General features: G+C 39.5%; 1 protein-coding gene across 2 annotated transcripts; it reads left to right on the top strand.

Moving 5' to 3' along the window:
- The first annotated feature begins 1,681 nt into the window (after positions 1–1,681).
- Positions 1,682–16,755, top strand: UBXN2B (UBX domain protein 2B). Of its 2 annotated transcripts, XM_076329671.1 has the most exons (11): positions 1,682–1,804; positions 3,927–4,027; positions 6,510–6,581; positions 8,147–8,306; positions 8,856–8,933; positions 9,679–9,788; positions 10,291–10,428; positions 12,751–12,912; position 13,473; positions 14,924–14,944; positions 15,020–15,216. In XM_076329671.1, exons 1-11 carry the CDS (start codon positions 1,682–1,684, stop codon positions 15,143–15,145), a joined length of 1,092 nt encoding a protein of 363 aa, XP_076185786.1. In that variant the 3' UTR covers positions 15,146–15,216. The 2 variants fall into 2 exon arrangements, with proteins under 2 accessions (XP_076185786.1, XP_076185785.1); XM_076329670.1 differs by lacking the exons at position 13,473; positions 14,924–14,944 and having other exon boundaries at positions 15,075–16,755.
- The last annotated feature ends 6,195 nt before the right edge of the window (positions 16,756–22,950 follow it).

Raw genomic sequence — 22,950 nt, 5'->3', positions numbered from 1 at the left:
TTAAACATTACTTGCTCTTCATTAGCTATATTTAGGGTCATTCCAAGTCTTACCTATAGCACTCATTTTTTTATTTCACTGCAGATTAGCACATAAAATGTTTCAACCAAAATTTCAATAGTTCATTGTACCGGGTCTGGCTAAAATGGAGTTAATTTTCTTCATAGCAGTCCATAAATGCTGTGTTTTGGATTTGTGACTAAACCAGTGTTGACACACCAGTGCTTTGGCTATTGCTGAGCAATGCTTGTGTAACATCCAGGTTTTCATTTTCCCGCTCTGCCCCTGCAGCGAGTAGGCTGGGGGGTGAGCAAGAAGCTGGGAGGCGACACAGCTGCGACAGCTGGCCCCAACCGACCAAGGAATATCCCATACTATACAGCATGACACTCAGCCATAAAGGTTCAGGGAAAGGAGGAAAAAGGTGGGATGCTCGTGGTTATGGTGTTTGTTTCCCCAAAAACTGTTCTGTGTGATGAAGCCTTGCTTTCCAGGATGTGGCTGAACAACTGCCTGCTGATGAGAAGTAGTGAAAGAATTCCTTATTGTGCTTCGTTTGCACACACAGCTTTGCTTCACCTATTAAACTGTCTTCTTCTTGACCCATGAGTTTTCGGCTTTTGCTCTTCTCATTCTCTCCCCCATCCCACTGGCAGGGAGTGAGAGAGCAACTGGGTGGGCACTTAGTTGCTGGCCAGGGTTAACTCACCACATTACAGGTAGCAGAGATCTTTAAGTAAGTTTTTACTTCTAAGTTTCCAGTTTTAGTTTCTGACACGCAACATTGTCAAGTTTGGTACCTGACTACAAAATTACGACAAGATAGCAAGTGTTTTTCTCAAAGTTTCAGAGTATTTCAACCCATAAGATTAAAGTAACAAACTCAGCTTCCACATTTAGAAAAAGTTTTTAATGCTTAATATGTAAGAGTCAGAAAGAAGACAAAATTTCACACTTTTTAAACCAGCCTGGTATTTTGGCACCCACAAGCCACCGCTTCGAGTACTCAGAGTCGGCATTTGCCAGGCTGATACCGCTTTCTCCTCTGAGTTTGCTTAAGCATTTAAGTGAGCAACCCAGTTTGGTTTTAGCCATCATCAATGGTACTTTATAGTTCTGCAGATAGCCTTACACGTAAAAGCAGACTGAGAAATTCCCTGGTGGCACAGGCACACTCTGGCCATTGGGCTGACACCACGGAGCGAGGACTGCCTGTCTCCACCAAGGCCCAGGCCGGCCCAGGCCTCTCAGTGGACAAAAACCTTCCTCCATCACCAGGTGCTGAGAGAAGGCCGGGGGCAAACCCACCCTCCCACTTGTGCCCGCTGGGAGGGACGTGGCTGGGCCCCCGCTACCCAAGGTGACACGCACACACAATATCCCTCATGGGCAAGGGAGGCTGAGGGCACACAGAAAGACAGACAGACAGACAGACAGACAGACAGACAGACAGACAGACTCACTGACACACACGCGCGCGTCCCCCATGAGGCCAGCTCCCCCGGTGGTGGCAGGCCCCCGCCGTCCCCTTGGAAACGGCCCGGTGGGCGGGGCTACGCCGGGCCGGCCCCGCTCGTTGCCACGGCAGCCGCCGCCGCCGGCAGAAGTGCCTCGCGGCGCTGGCCCCGCCCCTCCCCGCCCGGCCCCGCCCCTCGGCCGCCGCCGCCACCGCCGTCGGAAGATGGCGGACAGCGGGGCAGCTGCCGCGCAGCAGGAAGGGGAAGTGTCCGCGGCGGCCGCCGGCGGCCGGAGGGATCGGCAGCCCCGGAGCGGCGGCCGCCCGCCCAGCGCCCGGGATTTGCAGGTGAGCGGGTGGAGATGGGCGTCTCGCTCCCCCCGCGGGGCGTGGCCGAGCGTGGTGAAGTGCCGTGTCCCCTCAGGGGCGGCCTGGGGGAAGGCCAGGGGCGCCCCCGAGGGGAGCGGGCGGTGCGCGGTTCCGCCGCCCCTCTCGTTGCCGGTCGGGGCTGCCCCGCCGTAGGCAGGCAGGGCCGGGCCTCTGCGCAGAGGCTGCGGTCTTCTTTTCTTTCTTTTTTCCCCCATTTTGAGGCTGGGAAGGGAAGGACGCCTCTGAAAGAGGACTAGGCACTTTAGGGAACGGTGGGTGGTCAGCGTGTGTGGTGGTCAGCTCTGCAGGGAACTGGAAGGGCTCTCCCGACTCTTCAGTAGCAGGGTTTTAACTGTACTTGAAGTTATTTTGGCGCCGTTGTGTTTCCTGATTATTTGGTAGGAGTGCCCTTCCCCGCATGAAAACGTCAGTCTCCGCAAACTTGTGAGGCTAAGGACAAGATCTTTTCCCAGGTTTACATGGGAAGAGTTTTGAGAGAGTGTGATCACAAATGTAACTCAGCATTGGTACTTAAATGCTTAATTGCGAACACTTTTAGCAATATTCCTTTTTTGTGTGTGACTTTGAAACTGTATGAAGGTTCAAAATATTTTAGCAACGAGTTGATTGGAAAACAAGTGAAACTTTTAGTAACTCAGACTGCCTCTATTTTATTTAATTGTACATAATTAACAGAGAAAGATGGATATAGTTTTTTCTTGATTACTATTTGGGATTTTCATAGGTTCTTGTTGAGATTAACTTTGGTACAATATGTAACAGTAATAAAGTCTTTATTAATACTTTTGGTTCATAAGGTCTTTAGTTAGTCAACTGAAGCAGACAGACATTTTGGGTAGATGATTATTGATTAATGTTAAAAACCAAAGAATTACCCTCCAATGCTGACCATCCATCCGTCCATCCATCCAGCTCAGTACTTGATTTGTCGTGGCACCATAAGAGATGCGGTATAAGGAATATACAGAAGCCTGACCATGCCCTTTTACACTCCCTCAGCATCCCTCAGTCTTTGGATTAGGGATGGTACAGGGTAGATCTTTGCCTATTCCTTTTAGTGTCTGCTTATGGTCTCATTGTCCATGACTTACCCCATCAGCTTTACATATCTAAAAGATAATTTGCTTGTCTCTTCAGATAGAATGGAGGTCTTCAGTGGTTTTCTTGAGCTGTCTTGTTACTCAGTTTAATTTTCTTAATGGGTATAATTCCTCAGATCATATTTTTCCCCTGCAGAAAATGTCTCACAATAATATGGGATTAATATCCTGTGTTCATAGTGGTGTGTTTTGAAGGATGGATGATGTTTCATTTTATTTTAATGTGTATTCCTTCTACATAAAACTGTAATGAAATTGTAGCCTAGTACCTATTCTGGTGTGTATGATAAAATGTTAATATCACTTGCATAGTGTGAACAAAATGGTTTCGGGACAAGATTAAGGAAGATTTGACAAGCAAAGTAATGTATTATTCAGGAGAAAAGTAAGATTGCTAAAACTGACATTAGATGTGCCTCATACAACTTCCTAAAAATGAACTTGCCAGTGATATGGCAGCATTTGGGGAACCTTTGTGAAAAACTTTTTTTCTTTTTTAAAGTATTTGCAGTGATGTCTTGAATTCAAGCCAGCAAGGACGAATTGGATCTTAATTCTAGTACAAGCTTATTCGAGTTAGGTTTTTTCCATTTCTATGTAAAATGTTTGTAAAATTTATTATTTGCTTCCCAATCTTATCAGAGGGATACCTAGCAACTCTATTTCAATTTATTAACATTAATGACATGATGCTTAATATATAGGTGTGTATATACTCTTGTGGTTCTGAATCTAATGCAGGCTGAACGTAGCTAGTGATGCAGTGTGAACCAAATGAAAGCAGAGTACAAGTTCCAAGTCACAATGGCATTAAGCTTTGTGTGTTTTTTTCATAAAGCACGGAGGAAGTTGAATTTGGAGAAGTAGCTTGGGTTTCTCATGTTGATGTTTCTAATTTTCTGGTGATGTGCACATTTTGCGTTAGTGTTTGTCTTATTCTAGAGTTACAAGACTTCTAAAAAGAGTTCTGTTTCCTACAGTTGGCCCTGGCAGAGTTATACGAAGATGAAGCTAAAAGGCAGTCATTGTGTCCTGACAAACCAGCAACTACAAAGACCAGTAACACAAAAATATCACAGAGGTAAGACATGCTTTGTACTTCAGAAATGTGTTGAATAGGTACTGTATTAGCTCACAAAACTTTGTCATACTTACTTGATCTCCTCCTTGTATAAAAAGCGATCTACAGCAGTTCATAATCCGGATTGTGAATCCCTGTAATAATGCAAAGACTGTGTCTTCTCAGAGTGCTTTTAAAATTGTATTTATTTAGGAGCCTTTGTGCTATATGGTATTCCAAAGCACTTTAAACCCACTTCAGCTAAGTTAAGATTAAGATGCTGTAAGTGAAACGCAGTGTTGCTTTTTGTTTACACAGACAGAATTCGGAAATTTGCTGTATTAGAAAAATACTGCAGTTGTTTGCTTCAAAATTCAGCAAATCAGTAGTTTGTGTGAAACTTGGCAAGTGAGCTGCTTTGAGTGTTGTACTTAGGTCAGTACTATTTAAGTAACTAACCTGAAAAGACAAATAACTCATTTGAAAAATTTTTAGTAGGTTCATTAGTAGGCTCATATGGGGTGAGAGAAATAAGAATGGCTTCTTAATGAATTTGTCTGGTTTTGGCAGGTGGAAGGAAAGACATACATTTATGTATCAATACAAGTTTTGCTGGCCCGCAACGTTTGCAGTTCACATAGCATTTGAAGATACAGTGTAGTTTTAAATTTTTTATAAAGAAATCTTGCCAGTTTTTAATTAATTTTTATTTAAATTGTTTTAAAGAAGTCTTTAAATCATTACTGTCAGTGATGCCATAAGAAGTCTTGCATTTGGCTTGTCTTTCAATCGCTGCTGCCAATATGGATCTGTTTTAAAGGAGGTTAAGCAGCAGAAAAGTTCTTAGTCGCCAGAGCCATGCTTCAAGTGCATCTGCAAATGGAGATCTTCAGGAAGAGGGATTTTAGCACAATATGTGACACTTGGAAAATAATAGGGATTTTGGTGAGGTTTTTTGTTTGTTTTGGTAAAACCACCTAAGTTGACTAATCAGCTACTTAGAACACAGTTTATAAACAAATAAAGCAAACAGCTCCATTTACCAATGCATATCACGAAGTTACAACTTCCCACTCCAACTGAAGGAAAGGCTGCAATACGGTATCTCGAATACTTCAGTGTGATAGCTGTAGGCAAACGCTTGCTCTTTGTTGGCACTCATACTGGACTCTGTCTGAGAAAGACAAGATGGCTGCTAATTGCATGGTATCCAAAATGAGATTTTTTTTTAGTAGACTTCAGTTTGCTCTCAGATGAGCAGTGTATTAATTGCAAGGAAACATAGTGCTGCTCTTGAAGTCATCTGCTTGGCTTGCCTTCCACAATTGCAGGTGTAGAAGAACGTCTCTGGGCCCTGCTGGAACAAACACCATATTATATATGCTGTCATGTTGTGTAAGCTCCTTTAAGAAACTTAAGACTATTGGCACAAAAATACAAGCCCCACAAAACCTACAATGCGACAAAGGAAGAAAATAGAAGAGATTAAAGTCTTTCTAGCGCCCATGACCTAAGTCCCTAACAACACGTTTTTTTTTCTGAGAAAGTAATAAGAAGCAGATCCTTCACTGGGACATAGAATTACATTGTTTTATCAACACTGATACTTAAAAAAGCAATGGCCTGCTCTGATACGCTTTGATTTCAAAGGTAATCAGACAAATTGCATAAATCTGAACTAGTGATCTGCAGTTACTCATGTAGCAGATTGTAGGTATGTTCTTATCCCATGGGAGTTGGCTACCTCATATACGTCTTGCATTAATGAATTTTATTATCAAGTACTACAGGATAAGAGCATATATCTGTACAGTTTTTCCTGGCATTTTGCAAGCTAACAACCCTAGCTTGTCCCGTGGTAGCTTATCGATCTGTCCCTATCAGAAACCAGAATCTGATTTCTGCATTTTAGTCATCTTTTGAAAGTCTTTGCAATGTTGCCTTTTAACGTCCTTTTAAAATTGTGTAACATAGAAGTAAGAACTACTACTTTTTAGTTTCTAGGATCCTCATAGACAGGGACTCCAGGACATCAAAGAAAGCCAATGTTGACTTCACTAGGCAACTTACCTCTTGACAAAAATAGCTAAAATGTGGAAAGAATATGAAGTGTAATTAATTCTGGTAAGCTTGATTCTGAAACAGCTGTTGAGCTTGCATATTACTGTGTTATCTGTGAGACCACCAGTGGTGTAAAGCAGAATTCTGCATAACCCACGCTAGAATAGAATAGTTCAGTTGGAAGGGACCTACAACGATCATCTAGTCCAACTGTTATTGCAAAATGACTCTGCCGTACACGTGCCCTTTCCTGCTTATTCACTGAGAAGCATTCATGGCTATGTACTTTGGCAAAAAAAAGTGTGGTGAGAACAATAGCAACCCCAACAACTTGATATCCTTAGTTTTTGAAAAATAAGTAGTTTCAGAAGTTAGATATGAAGTTCGTAGTGAAGTGTATGTACCAGTCATCTTCAAACTTTTTCTTTTATTCTCTTGGCAGTCTTAAAATTGATTCTCTTAGAAGGTTGAGAAAACCAGAGAGAAGCATGAGCGATGACAAAGAAAACCAAAGGTATTTTTAAAACAAAAAAATTCATTTAACACTTGTGAAAGTAATTGGGGAGATTTGTGACATTCACACTTTGCTCCCCTCTGTTTTTCAAAATGCATGAGCTAAGTCTATCCTGCAAAGACCTAGTAACTACAAAGACGTTATGTGACTTGACTTATTAGAGTGTTAGCTGTGCGCTGCTGTAGTAAAACTATATTTAGCAGAATCAGCCTGTAGTAATTCAGGATCTGTAGATGCCTTAACACATGTCTGTATGGATGTAAAGGTTGTAACTTACACTTGAACTCAAAAGCTTTTTTGCCTTTTCTCAAATATCCTGAATTGTTCTGTGTATCCATTACTCAAATACTTGAGTACTTCCATTCTTTCTTGAATACAAATTCCAGTGAGAATTCTTGTTTCATCTCCTTACCACTATCATTCTTCTAAATCTAATAATTAAAGATTTTCCATATAAATAGCAATTGGGATAATAAATACAGATTTATATATAAAGGAGAGATGATACTAAGGGATTGCCAGTTGTGTGGCATCATAAAAGCAGTATGATTGTATAGCACCTTCATACCCACTACTGTTTTTGCGTAATTGTAAAATATGGTGGAATCAACAGCATTTTGAAGTCATTGACCTGAGAGGCAGTTTCATATTTATTAATTGATTTGCCTTGCCCCAAGTGGTTAAGTGAAAAAGTTAAGGAAAGTAGAAAGCGCTTACTTTATTAGTTATTAACACTTTCTGTAATCAAAGACAAAACACTCTCAGGTTTGCCAGGTTTTGTATTTATATACAGATTTTTTTTACAGAATCTATTCCATTGGTATTTAGAGATGTATAGCACCTTCCTTAAGATAATCCTCAAGGAATATCTTGATCTTCATAATCAGATACAGTTTTGAACAGAATTATTTGTAGTTTAACCTTTTATCTTCAAGAACTAGAAATGGGGCTGTATTGAAGAAAAAGAACAGAAATTGGCTTTCACAGCAGTTTCTGCAGATTTTAAAATGCCTTGAAAGGTTAATTAAATTTATTAAAAACTTTCCATTTCTGATATTGGCAGGAATGGAAGTACACTAGATCTTTAAATTAAAAAATCAAATGATGGCACTGTTCATGTTTCCCAACGACAGTTTTACGCTTGTTCTGCCATGGCCGTGTTAGTTGTGAATCTGTATTCTTACCAGCCCAGGCACAGTCCTGTGCACAGGACACCCCTGAGGAAATTGGTCTTTCTGGGAGCAGGTGACATCCACATAAGATGAGGTGTATAAAGCCATGGCTGCATCAGGACTGCATTCACTTAAACATATGGCCTTGGCCCCTAACCTTTGGGGTCTGATCCAGAACGCACCTTGGTAGTTTTGTTAGTGAAATGTCTTTGGAGTAGTGCTGCTTGGATTGCTGGGAAGGTCAGAACCAAGTGGAACGTTTCTGTGATCAGAATGAAAAGGGTTTGTGCCAAATTTGGCTCTTTGTTCATTATTTTTTTTCTTTTGATGGGAGGAGGAAAATTATACTTGTCATTTAAAGTGTTGTTGCTTATGAACATTACTATTCTGAAGATTTTATTCAGGTGACTCAGAATATAGAGGATTACAGATTTCTGGGGCTTCTAATAATCCGAGTAAAATTGTTGCTGAACTCTTCAAGGAGGCAAAAGAACATGGGGCTGTCCCGTTAGATGAAGCCTCAAGAGCATCTGGTGATTTCAGTAAAGCTAAGGTAAAAGTTAAAAGATATTTTGATCCCCATTTACATTAGTCTTTCTGAAACTTACCTAACCACATGAAAACAAATACGCTTTTTTGTGGTTTGCGAACAGCAGAGGATTTGATGAACAGTTGTGTGTTATCTGTGCTCAAATAGCGTGCTGTAGAAAATAAAGTGGGGAGGAACCACACAATTTCAGGGGAAATTATTAGAAATCAACCTGAACTGTAATTATTTGCTTTATTTTTAATTAAAATTGATTAAAAAAAAACCTACAAAAACTGCAGTTGCATCCCAATCAAAATCTCTTATCTGTTGAATTACTAATGTTTGAAAAAGTGTACAGATTAGAAACGGAAATGCATCACACAACCTGCTTAGCCTGATTATGGTTACTAGGTATAATTTTCCATTTAGAAAATGTACAAGTTAGAACAGTGTATTTGCTTTTTATCACAGAAACAAGCTTGCTGATGCTTTTATTTGCACCTAAGTAAGAATCTTAATAAACTGTTTCAGATATTTATTTCAGTAAGCTTTTCTATGTAATTTTTTTTCCAGTCATTTTCTGGTGGTGGATATAGGTTGGGTGACTCATCACAAAAGCACTCTGAATACATATATGGAGAAAATCAAGATGTAAGTAAAATTCTGAATAGCAGGGAACAGAATCTCCAACAGATGTCTGCTTAATCATGTTCACAGCTTGAAATGCCAGTATTACTGTAACTATGTCTATGAGGAAAAACTAATATCTAAACATTAGATATGTGTTAAGTAGAAATTGTTAAAGTGAAAGTGTCCACAGAGGACAGATGTTCATGGTATACCCCTAAAGCCTCCATTGTCGAATTTTCTGACATCAATTACTTTGAAATTCATAGCAAACATTCCTTTCAGTTACTTTCCTCCAGCTGTTGTTCTACATTCTCTTAGCTGTGCTAACATTTTAATCCTCTTAAGTTAGGAATTGTTTCTTCTTGTGGCTTGCAAAGTAGCCAGTCTCAAACTGGAGAGCATGGATGTATTCCAGGAATGGTGAAGCAGCAGGTTAGAGGCCTTCTAACACTTCTCTCACTACACAGTCACTGTATATCATCTGTTATGTCATGGACAGCAAATTAAGAGATTCTTTTTCCCCAAGTGTAAAAGTGGTCTTGAAGTAGATAGTAGTCTATAACTATTATTTGCTTTTTTAAAGGAGTCTAAGAATGATAGTTACAGTGCAGTGCTCTGTTATTCTTTTGTCATTTGATCTTGTTTGTGGTCTGCTACAAAATCCATTAAGTATAAATCAAAAAATCTATAATTAATCTGTATGAAATTGAAATACCGCATTTGTCTATCTTCACTTTTTTTTTATTTCACCATTTTTGCTTCATAGGTTCAAATTTTGCTGAAACTATGGAGGAATGGCTTCAGTTTAGATGATGGCGAGTTGAGATCCTATTCAGACCCAACAAATGCTCAGTTTCTTGAGTCTGTTAAAAGAGGGTAAGTTATGATGGCAACTTTTTTAAGGTATGTCTTTCAAGCGAAGTGAAGAAAAACGCTTTCTCCACGTGTTTGTAATTATTAAAAGCTTCAGGCTTTTTCTCTGCCTGCACCCTCAAAATATGTTCTGTATTTGTCATCAGATGCATGGGGCATGTAAAAATTTGGAACACTTTGGTTCCTTCTGGTGGTTTAACTCTGAATGCTACTTGCTACAGACAGCTGTTAGTTTCACATGTTTTGTTAGCGCATTCTAGGTTTTGGCTGTCAGTACGTTCTACGTTTTGACTGTCAGATCACTGATTTCCTTTTTTTATTCCTTTTAGTTTTTCATTTTATCTATTATTTTGGGATGAAATCAATTCATAAAACAATTGGGCGTCTATGACTTTTAAAGTAAACATATAATAGTGTCTACTGATACTGTACTATGTAAGGTTTTTGTGTAATTTTGTATTGCAGTTCAGAAAGTAATTGGGAAACTTTTATTTTTGTAATTAAGGGAAATTCCTGTGGAACTGCAGCGACTTGTTCACGGTGGCCAGGTTAATTTGGATATGGAAGACCACCAAGAACAGGAATATGTGAAGCCTAGACTGCGATTCAAAGCTTTCAGTGGAGAAGGGCAAAAACTTGGAAGGTAAAAAACATTAGGTTTTCTGTTGTGTGTTCATATGCTATTTCCAAAGTGGATTTAATCAGTTAGGAGACTGTTAGAGAAGCTAATCAGGTGACAAAAACAATATGAAATTATTCTGTGTCACAAGTCTCAGGCCTGATTTACAGAGTCACCAGGAATCATGGAAGTTTATATATAATCTTAGGACTGAGACTTAACTTTTTTTTATGTCCTGGAACTGCTCATAGATTTGCTAGATACTTTGTGCTTTGTTGTGACTACGCGATTTCTCTGCCTGTTCTTGCATGTAATTTTGCCTATAATTTTTTTTAACTTCAGTTGTGTTTAAAATGGGAGCAAAGGAAGCTGAAAGGTGATTAGCACTGTACAAACTTCATGAGAAAATCTGTCTGGATAGAGGGAGCAGACCCAAGTAACTGTTCCCTATTTAGTGAGGAACAGGCAGAACTTAGTCATAATGTGATACTGGCCAGTAAGGACATACTCTGCTCTGGCTTAGCTGCAGTACATGTTGTCTTTTACTGCTAGAATCATCACAAAGGGCATAGGAGATGCTTTTGCAACAATATGGCTGATGCTTGACTTAATGCAGATGGAAAGTATTTTTGTATGGGAGCAACTCAGCTATTTTTTCTGAAATGAAGCAGCAGAAATACTGTCTTGAAATATAACCTTGTAAACAGTCATTCATTATTATACAGGGCAAGACTGTTAGCTTTAAGAAAGAGAAATAATTTGATAAACTATTTTTTTTAATTTGATCCAAAATAAATGAGCAATAAGTTGTATCAAAATCTCTCAACTTCTACTAGGATTCGGTTAAAAATTCAAATGATGCTGCAAAAAATCTATAGTAGGAGCTGTTTTTTTAAAATCAATGAACAAGAGAAATTGTACATGCTCCCCTAGATGAAATAATGCTGCAAAGCCTGGATTGTGGGAGAGGAGGGACTCAACTTTTAACCTCTGGAGCCCCCACTTCCTCCAATTCTAGTGTCATCTCCAACTACAGTATAAAATTCATAAATGTAGTTAAGAAAAAAGAAATTTAATGATTTAGAAAAGCTTATACCCAGTTCTGTTTCATTTGCTGTCCCGGTGCAAGAGTAGGCTGATGCTGTTAAAGCTCTAACATGCATAATTCAATTGAACTGATGCATAATGTGCCAAAATTCATTCCTGTGACTGAACATTTCAGACTACTTTGTCCAAAAGTGCATAATCTCTGTTCAGCTTAAGCCAGTCAGTAAGACTAAACAGTAATGTGGCCTCAACTCTGCCAGTCATCAGCCTTTTCACATAACAGCTATAGGCTTTATAGCATCTTTTCCAGCTGACTTGATATTAGCTGTTGAATTGTAAATAATTCTAGGTTTCTGTTCGTGATTGCATTTATTCATTTAATATGTTGTTTGGTTGCCAAAAAAAGGTATTACTGGTGTGCTTCTGCAAGTAATTTAATTCAATAAATGATTCTTGGCTGTTTCCAATCTATATTTCATCTCTTTAAAAATGAGGAAGTGTGCTCAGTAAAACTGAGGTGGTTAAGTTCTGGTAGGAGTGACATAGGGAACAATTGTATATAATAACTTCTTCACTTGAGCACTTGCTCAGATGATTAAAGAAAATAGGTGGGGAAGAGAGGAGGTTCTGTATATAAGAAAATGTGCACACCTGTTGTGTGGCATTTTTGTTTGTTTTGGTAGCATATGAAGTCTCAGGTATGTAAGCAATGAGGGGAGTAGCCAAATGGTTATCTCCAGTCAGATGGATATTACTTTTAGACTAAATGTAAAAAATTCCAAGCTTACTATGTGGTGATATCAATTACCTGTCAGTATCATTTGTGCTCTAAAAGGGTGGGGGATGCCCGGAATCATAAAGTAGTGCTCCCAAAAGCAATTACAAAAGCAGTTTGGGTCAGTTTAATGTAGTGTAATGGTGCATGATTATTTTTTAATATAGTCCATGAGGTACAATATATAAATCTTAGTATCATTTCATGCTCTGTAAGCATAAACAAAGATGGTTTTGTTGGTACTTGATTACCTATTTAAAATCATGCAAATGCAATGATATGCACAGTTACAAGAAAAAGAAATATGAAATATTGCAATCATTGACAAACTACAAAAGCATTATTTGTGTCTCTATTTAAAAAGCTGTATTTATACTTAGTTCAGATAACTTTGAGAGGATTTTCATTGCTCATTTGTACTAGCTATGCGTGGTAGTCATTCAATGAAAAAGACAACTGAAACATTATTCAGTTCTGGTTTGACTTCATTAATAACATCTGCTTTATTTTTTTCAATCCTCTAGCCTTACACCTGAAATAGTCAGCACACCTTCTTCCCCAGAGGAGGAGGAGAAATCCATTCTTAATGCGCCTGTTCTGATTGATGATTCCATGCCAGCAACTAAAATTCAAATTAGATTAGCAGATGGAAGCCGGTTAATACAAAGATTTAATCAAACACACAGGTAAATTGATTCTGCATCAATGCAGGTAACCATAACTATTTTGATAAGTTTGTGTTTTGTCATTAAACGGATATCAGCAAGACAGCAAAAAGGGGAAAAATACAGCTCCACTGAAATGTTAGAGCTCTGTGTCATTTTCATAACACAGATGTACTGATAAACTGGCTATCAAAGCAAAATTCTGTAATTGGAAACACAAGATATTTGATAACTGCAAAGTCACAAACTTTCATGACCAGTTATGTCCTGTGATTTGTAAGGACACGGTACCAGCCATAACTGTTCTCAGGGCAACTGAAATCTGGACAACCTCGCTATGTAGTCATCCCAACCCTGGGCCCTTCTTGGGAGGAGCATGTGGTTGACTCGGATGACCCTGTGAAGGCACTTTATTGCAAGGTGCTTTGGAGTATAGTCTGAATTGGAATATAGTCCGCACTACAGGCAGAGAGATGCTTTGGCCCATAATCAAGAACTCCGGCTTTCTACCTTGTTATACTTGAGACTATGACTAAGCATGACATGGGTTATAAGTGTAGACTGCAGCCCATATGCAGAAGGGTGTGTATATATATAGTACTCATTTGCAATTCTGGCATGTAGGCTGGACATATTATTGAGAACCAACCTTTGTTTTGTTTTCGATGGTCACCTCCTAGGAACTGGCAGCGTGTGAACTTGGTGGGTTTTTTAGATCTGTTAGTTTGCCGATTAGAGCTTGCCATCACTTTTATTAACATTGTTGGGGCATTGCCACAAATGGTGTTGGCCAACCCCATTTATTTGCCTAAGAGGTTGTGTTAGTGCAAGGTTCTGCAAAGCTCTACTTCACGTTGCATGGCTGAGCGAACTTTGGGCAGAGGGCAGTAGTTCCACCCATGCTTCACAGCAAGCAGGGTTCAAGTCAGCCCTGGTCTGAAATCTGCACCATTGTGTTAGAACGCAGCTGAAACTGAGCTTGAAGCCTGCTTGGAGGTGGTCTTAGCATGGACCCAATTCCATGTTAATATTGTTACATGGAGAGTTCACCTGTTTCCTTTTTTTCCTTCTGGCTCAGAATAAGGGTAGAGCCAATGTGCAGCTTTCTTCACCTGACAACATACACAGACCACAATGAGGCAATTTTAGCTGAGATGCCAATAGGGAGGAAGATACAGCAATAATTCCCCGTATTTTAGCAGACCTGATAGTACGGGCTCAGATCCTTTCTTCACAGCACCTGCTGGAGAAGTGACTTAGATAAACAGTAGGGCTCATCAGGAGCCTCTGTAGCCATGGTGTGTTTTCTTTTGCCTGCATGAAAGAGTAGAAATGGTGAACTTCCCAGTAACATCTGTAACCAAGGGTGTGTTGACAGAAGCTTATTTTAATCATCATTAACTTTCTCTTGGATGTGGATCTCTTTAGTTATCCTTGCCATACGTATGATCAAGATCAGCTACTAAAGTGCATTGCTTGTGTCATAAGCCTTGAAGACTGATAGAAAGTTGAAGTCCCTGCTTATTTGGCTACAGTAAATCTGCCTACTTATTAGTTACAATAGATCTTCAAAGATTTATTCTCAGCTTACTGTCTTAGGTGAGAAATCTCAAATTTCAGTTTTACCTCTAAAATCTTATTTATTTTTCATCCATGTCTTACAAAACTAAATTGTTCTTGTTATACTGTTGATGTGATTGTTTTATGAACTGTTATTCAGAAATTCAATGCCAAGTGAAGGTAGGAGAAACCTCTTATTCTATTAATAATTCCCCTCTGCTTTCTCATGACTGTCATCATATATTTTAAGATTTCTCCTTCCGTTAATAATTTAGCCGTTTTGGAATATACTAATTAATAGTGAAATTTTTGACAGCTGGTGTTGAAGTTACTTGACTTTCTATGCTAAGTATCAGTTTGCAATATACTTTGATGTTACAAATTTTATTTCTGTTATTTGAGAAGCAACAATAATTTTAATTTTTCAGGTTTTGTATGCAAGAAGCAAAAAATTCTAGGCCACAACCATTAGTCATCTGGATCAAATGGAAATGTAAACCCAATAGGATATATTAAATGGTTTAGTCTGTTAGAAGGTTTTGTGTTCTCTGATCATCTTAATGTTCAGAAATTTATGTCAAAATGGATCATACATAGTTTTCATGTCCATCTCCTTTCCACAGGATTAAGGATATTCGAGATTTCATTATCCAGTCCCGTCCAGCATTTGCAACGACTGATTTTGTTCTTGTGACTACCTTTCCAAATAAAGAGCTAACAGATGAAAGCCTGACACTACAAGAAGCAGATATTCTTAACACTGTGATTCTTCAGCAATTAAAGTAATCTTACAGTTGTTGGTACAATATAGGGAGCGTGCTGTATTGTCATACAATATGTTTCCAACAGATGAAAAAAAAGGAAAGATCAGTGTCTTTTTATTCCCCCACTTTTGCGGATCAGATTTTTGGCTTTCATGTCTTCCAGCTATAGCATATCTAACTTTTTATTTTAATTTCTCAACATTGTCCAACCTTTTTTCAGTGTTAAAATTAAGCTTCCCCATGTTAGTATGTTTCGAAACACATCCTGTACTAAATGTGAAATGAGCTATGACTTTATGACTCCTCATTATTTTGAGGGGGGTGGGGTGAGAAGGATTTTTCTGAGGGGACAGTATCTTTCATACAGTTGGTAAGATTTGCACTATGGAAATGTTTTATGCTGCATTGACAAACAGCCATTTGAAAACTTAGCCTGTAGGTTATGTTTACCTTCCAAGCTGTATTAATATTAAAGGTGTTCTGTTTAATAGGTTGACAGATAATTAATGCCCTAATATAATTTTTGTATATTGTGTTTGTAGTGTTCCATGGTGCAGTATAATATTTATATTCTAGTTTTTATGTAATTTTCCCTGTATCGTTGCTCATACGAGTGAATCAGTTCAGGAGATGCAAACCTCAGCTATTGCAGGCTATAATAGATTGTTCTCATTTGTGTTCTAGTTGTTCTACTTGTGGTGAAAATAAGTATGAATTGTTTTCTTCTTGAAGTTAGAGACATGGAAGAGACCACTGTCATCTGGAGAAATGCTGTGATTTAGATTTCATGAGAGTAGGCCTGTGGTCACTTTGAACCTGAATATGCAGTTGAACCCTGTGCAGCTACGTGATTCTTCACATGAACAGTTACTTAAATAACCCCAAACAAAGAACACTGAGGTGCACAAACACAGAACTCATTTATGCTGTCACTTGCATACACAAAAGTAGACATGTTAATTGGTCATGTATTTTTGACCTGAATTTCAGGTCTTTATATTTGGAATTTTGGCCAAAGGCATTTTGTAATATTCGGTGGGGATTTGGTTGTGCAGCTTTCGCTATACTTTTTTAGAAGCTGTATAATTAAACCCCTTAATCTTTGAAATTATATATTTTTTTCAAATAACTTGGCCCTACACTGCAGTGTGCAGGTAGGAGTCTTATGTTGTGGGCAAACTGGCTGCTGTGCTTTAGTAGTGTGCAGTTTTATAGTACTTGTGGCTTTATATCAGATGAGTGGATCACACTCTGAAGGAGGGTAAATGGGCTGTATCTCTTGTACCGATACACGTGTTAAGAATGCTGTTTTCACTGATTATTTTATTCTGAAAATATCAATATTTATTTATGCTAAGCTTATAATTGCTCAGTATATTTGATTAATCTTAAATTTTTTACCTCAAAGTAGATATTTGAGTAAATTCTAAACGTGCAATTGTACTTGAAGTATTTTGTTTTGTAATCTGAATATCTGCATGATGTTAATCATAATTCATTTCACGTGCTAAGTAATTAAAGTTTTAAGCTAAAAAAACCATAGGCAACACTTCTTGTTTTCTTCCTAATTTATGTTGTGATGAAGCAGTGATTGTGTTGCGTGCCAAATATCTAAGCCTAAGTGGAAAGGAACGGACACTTACTATGCTTATATTTTATATACTAACACTTCTCTATATAAATGCAAGGCCAAAGCCAGTATTGTGATATCGATCTTGGGCAATCTGTGCTTTGGGCATATTTCAGTTCAGAATATAGCTAAAGTTACATTGCTTATTACTTCTGAAGACCATTATTAATTAAACACTGATGTATGAAGGACGGTGGTTAAGTAAATTATATTTTTTTCCTCTTATTATGCCAAAAGCCACAACTGCATATTATCGCAATCTCTTTGTTTCAAATAGCTGGTAAATTTTAGTGTTTGGTAGCAGCTGACAGTAACTGGGGGTCCCAGTAGTTGATATTATTTTGTCAAGCACTAAGAAAATGTATCAGTGTTCGTGTTTTAAGTAATTCACTGCTTCTCAGTACTTTAAAACCTATAGAATCTTCTGTCTCATAATTTTATGTGGTACCTTTTATTAACATTAAATTCTCACTCTTGTAGCTAACATCTTGGCATTTTTGGCACAAAACAGTTCTTTGAAATGCAATCCTGTGTGGATATGCAGTTAAGACTGGCTACAAGGGAGAAGGGAGACTGAAACAAGGGAGAAGGAACTTGGTAGAGAATGATGATCTTTCCCTCACAGCAAGGCTGCTGAGCTTCTTGGGAATTCCTCTTAGCTTCAGTGAAATACAGGTAATAATCCTGTCGCTTGTAGGCAGCTGGTGAAAGGCTCAGGCTTCACCTCTGCTTGTCTTTCCCAGAAATCCTTTATCACACAAGAGCCAAATAATGCAAAACTGAATGTTTTCTCTTAAGAAAATCTCTGGACCTGAATACTTGTACTTTTTTTTTTTTTTTTTGGACACTACTCCCGTCTTTGTAATAATTTTTTCTGGGTAAACACAGTCAGGCTTCTTAGTTTTTGGGGTTTTAGTTTTTTTCAGCAGTGCATGGAGATGTTTGTAAACATTCTGCTTTAATCTAACTACTGGACACACTTGTACAATTTTAACAGCTATATCATGCTGTTCTCTCTCTTTGGTGAAAAATCTGTCCAATATTAAATGAACCAAGGACGAACATGCAAGCACTCAGAGGTGCTATTACTAGCTCCCTGCGCAGTTGCCTGCACTAAGCTAAGGCGCCCATGATCTTTAAATTGTATTATTCTGTGCAGGGAGAATAGACTGAGAGATGCACCTTCCCCTTGCTCATGCTGTTTAAGCCTGACAGGCCTCAGCGTAGGCATGTGCTGTTCTACGGGCAGACGAGACAGTGAGCAGCAAGAGTCTGGAATGATAAAAATTTAATTCACGGCACACCAAAAGCGGTAAGCTTGTGGTGTTTCTGTGGGATGGATATAGTTGGAATGGGTTCCTGAAGAGAAAGTAAGACTGGTACTATTTAGCTGCTCATCAATTATTTGAAAATAAACTTTGAAAATCCAAAGATTAATGTAATGAGAAACAACAGTAGGCAGCAACGGTGGTGAACATTTAGTGAACTGTAGCGATCGGATCAACCGCATCCTTAATACAGCCGAATGTCCAGTAACGAATCTGGAACCAACTGTGAAAGACACTAGCTGCCTGGAAAGGAGTTGAATGACAGTAGGAAAACAATGCAGCAGAACTGTTTACACCCCTTTGAGGTTTACAGAGTTGACTTTGTGACTGGGAGATGATTTTAATCTGTGTGTTTGTTATTGGTGAGTGTGATACTGTTTATGCTGCTGGTCCTGGTTCTGGAACTTCAGAGATGGGGCCGGAAAAAAAAATCAGTGGAAGTGCTGAATTAAATATCTTATCTTAAAAGAGCTCAAAACAGGTAGTTTATCAGGAAGAAAAGAGAGAGACGAGGTGATTTAAAGTGGGCAGTTATTTCACAAGTGGGGAAAAAGTATTATAGGGCTGTTCGGTAGAGAAAAGCATAACAAGAATACGAAGCTTGTACAAAGCTGGAAACTCAGTTCAGGTTTTTTCAAAGTGAAATTAAAACACATTTTTCAATAGTTGAACTACTGGAATGAACCAACCTTGAAAATCAGCTTCTCTATCTTCTGGTTTTTTGTTTAATTCTCATTGTTATGCTGGCTTTCGCTAAGATTTGTTTTAATTAAACCAAATTTATTTGGGTTTTGCTACTGAGACAACAAGGTAAAATAAGATAGCTTGGTTTTTGGAGCAATTTACTTTGCCTTTTTCTAGTCATACTTAGAATTAATAAATTCTGCTGTATGTTTCATATTTGAAGGCTGGAGATGTCCAGTACCTCACTGCGCATCTTCAATATTTTCATTACAGACCTTCCAAAAAAAAGTCTGCTGAACAGATGATTAGCAGAACTCAGATTACAGACCAGAACTCACCTTTTACACTTCTTATTTGCACCTCTCCTCCTTTAGTAACGTCCTTGTTCTGTCCATAATTGAAGAGCTCTGTGGCAGCACGTCTGAATGTTAAAGGAAAGAAACTAAGTTTAAAAAGTTTTTCATCTAAAGCTGTGAAGTGGGTATCTGGTTCTCGTCTGTTTGCTGGGAGCTGTCTGCTCTTGAGTGAAATATGTGATCTATAAGCTACGTATTCAGGCTCTTTTTCTGGGGTATGAGAAGATAGATGTCTTATTCCAAACTGCATTAAGGTAAACTGAGCGAGACATTCTTAACTGTGGAATTAAAAAAAATTCCTTTGGGGAATTATTCTGGAAGAGCTTCCATTTTACATTTATAAATCTACCTCAGTCCAAATTAATTTGGTGAGATCTTAGACCATTTAAATACTAATGAGCAAGTACTTCCAAATGGGAATACCCAGGAGTCATTTTTCCTGTATAATGTTTTTAGCTGAAGTTTGAATAGAAGGAATTACTTATGCAGGGCTGTGAAGTTATTTATTTCATGGAATTCTTAGTGTCTTACTAGGTGCTGATATAAAAATTTTGATTGTCTATTCTAGCAAAAAAAAAAAAAAAATTGATAGTGTTTACTAGCTCTATCCTAAAAATTACCAAATAATTGCACTTTGAGGACAAAATAAATTTTCTGATTTCCAAATTAAATTGTAATTAACTCTCTCATGGTCATAGCTGTCCACAGTGTTTTGGACCAATGGAAGCTTCAGAACTTTAGTGCCTGCATTGTGCAAACCCCACACAAATGTTCCATTTCAGTGAACAGAATTCATTTCTGTTTATCTTGCAACTGTTCCTAATCAAGTTACATTAAATCATCATTAATCAGATGGTCACAATGTAAATGTCCTTACAGTCTTTCATGCCGATTTAGTTAATCCATTTTAAATTAGATTTTACAAATAAAAATCTCTGCCTGAATGTGAAAATGTAAGTGCTAGTTTTTTAGAAAGTTCGCAGTTAATAGAGAAGAACTTAGATAAGGTATTTATTTCTACTTGCATTTGAATTCTTCTCTTAGCAAGCTGGTTCTTGTTTGTCCTGGTTTTGGCAGGGATAGAGTTAATTTCCTTCCTAGTAGCTGGTACAGTGCTGTGTTTTGGATTTAGGATGAGAACAAAGTTGATAATGCACCCATGTTTTAGTTGTTGCTAGGTAATGCTTACGCTAGTCAAGGTCTTTTCAGCTTCCCATGCTCTACCGACTGAGAAGGCTGGAGGTGCACAAGAAGCTGGGAGGGGGCACAGCCAAACTGGCCAAAGGGACATTCCATACCATGTGACGTCATGCTCAGTACATAAACTGGGGGAAAGCTGGCCGGGGGGGCCGCTGCTGGGGGACTGGCTGGGCATCGGTCAGCGGGTGGTGAGCAATTGCACTGTGCATCACTTGCTTTGTGTATTATTATTATTATATTATTATTATTATTATTATTATTTTATTTCAATTATTAAACTGTTTTTATCTCAACCCATGAATTTTCTCACTTTTACTCTTCCAATTCTCTCCCCCATCCCACCGGGGGGGGGGGGGGGAGGAGTGAGCGAGCGGCTGTGTGGTGCTCAGTTGCCGACTGAGGTTAAACCACGACAGTCCTTTTTTGGCGCCCAACATGGGGCTGTGTTTCCACCCCTGGGGCAGTCGGTTCCAGGTGTACTGCATGCCCTTCCAAGTGAAAGCAAACTGTGGCCTGCACTCTGCTGCCAAAGGGATTGAGAAAAACGCATTAGCAATATCAATTGTGGCATACCACTTGGCTGCCTTTGACTCCAGTTCGTATTGAAGTTCTAGCATGTCTGTCACAGCAGCACTCAGCGGTGGCGTGACTTCATTTAGGCCACGATAGTCTACTGTCAGTCTCCACTCTCCATTAGACTTTCACACTGGCCATATGGGACTGTTAAAGGGTGAGCGAGTCTTGCTGATCACTCCTTGGCTCTCCAGTCGACAAATCAGCTCATGGATGGGAATCAGGGAGTCTCGGTGAGGTATTGCTGCTGGTGCACCGTGGTGGTAGCGATTGGCACCTGTTGGCCTTCGACCTTCAGCAGCCCCACAACAGAGGGGTCCTCCGAGAGACCAGGCAAGATGGACAGCTGTTTAATTTCCTCCATCTCCAAGGCAACTATACCAAAAGTACCCTTTTGGGTCCTTGAAATACCCTCTCCTGAGGTAGTCTATGCCAAGGATGCACGGAGCATCTGGGCCAGTCACAATGGGGTGCTTCTGCCACCCATTCCCAGTTAGACTCACTTCAGCCTCCAATACAGTTAGCTGTTGGGATCCCCCCGTCACCCCAGAAATACAGATGGGTTCTGCCCCTATATAGCTTGATGGCATTAGGGTACACTGTGCACCGGTGGCTACTAGAGCCTTATACTTCTGTGGGTCTGATGTGCCAGGCCACCGAATCCACAGTCCAGTAAACTCGGTTGTCCCTTTCCTCCCCCTGGCTGGAGGCAGGGCCCCTCTAATCCTCATCACAGTACTCATTTCTCATTTCTTGTACATACGAGTCAGAAGTTTCTTCATTAAGATCAGGAGTAAGATCAGCCCTTCTACTCCGTCTGGGGAACTGCCTGCTGGAAACTGGAGCAGCAATTTTCCTGGAAGAACCTCTTTCTGTGATTGTTTTCCCTTGCAATTCACATACCCGTGCCCCTAGGGCTGCAGTAGGTTTTCCATCCCACTTCCTCATGTCCTCTCCGTGGTCACGCAGGTAAAACCATAGGGTGCCCCATGGTGTGTACCCTTTATATCCTCTCTCTTGAGCAAAAGAACGCTGACTCCTAATAGCCGAGATACTGGTCCGTACAGGTGGGAAGTAGGACCTATCCTCTCTGAGTTGCTGGATCTCCTGGGACAGTTTCTCCACAGCCAAGACGAGGGAGGAAGAGAGACTTTCTTCGTATTGCTGGAGTTGACCAGCCAATTCATCCACTGTTTGTGCCTCTCCATCTTTCCAGGTCATCACTGCCAATGAATTGGCATATGACAATGGTGAGCTCCTTATAAACTTCCGCCACATGGGTCGTGTGCACTTGACTTCATCTGGGTCTTTGGATAGCTGTTCATTGCTCAGGTCACCATAAATCACCTCCAGCACAGCTAATTCTCTCAGAAACTGGATACCCTTCTCCATGGTGGTCCACTTGCTTGGGCGACATACGACATCTTCCTCGAAGGGATACCTTTCCTTCACGCTTGACAAGAGTCGCCTCCCAGGGCTGGGGACTCGTGTCCCTTTCCCAATCGCTTTGTCAATGCCCCCTTCCCTAGAAAGGGATCCCAGCTGCTTGGCTTCCCTACCCTCTAGTTCTAGGCTACTGGCCCCATTATCCCAGCATAGACTACCTCAGGAGTGGGTGTTTCAGGGACCCAAAAGGGTACCAGTGGGCTTTTGGTAGAAAGAAATTGAGAAATTTTCAGTGGAGAAGATTTTGGCTCTGAATGCAGAATAGCGCTACCACTTTTTGTCCATGAATGAGTACCTTGATACATGTGAATACTTGTTTCCGCTTTTTTATTTATCACTTTTTTTATATTGGTTCTCTTGTTTTGAATGTCATGTGTATGCTTTCAACTCTTTTAAAAATATGCAGGAATATAATTGTATAGTTATTAATGCAGTGCTACTTCCCATAGCAGTCCCCAAATACTGCAGTCTGAAAGGAATCATTGAAAGCAGAAGAGGGAGCATAAGTGGATATGGGC

This window comes from Aptenodytes patagonicus, chromosome 2 (assembly GCF_965638725.1).
Source record: "Aptenodytes patagonicus chromosome 2, bAptPat1.pri.cur, whole genome shotgun sequence".
In the NCBI taxonomy this organism is placed as follows: domain Eukaryota; kingdom Metazoa; phylum Chordata; class Aves; order Sphenisciformes; family Spheniscidae; genus Aptenodytes; species Aptenodytes patagonicus.
Note: the sequence above shows the minus strand (reverse complement) of the source record. Positions and strands in the feature narration are given on the sequence as shown.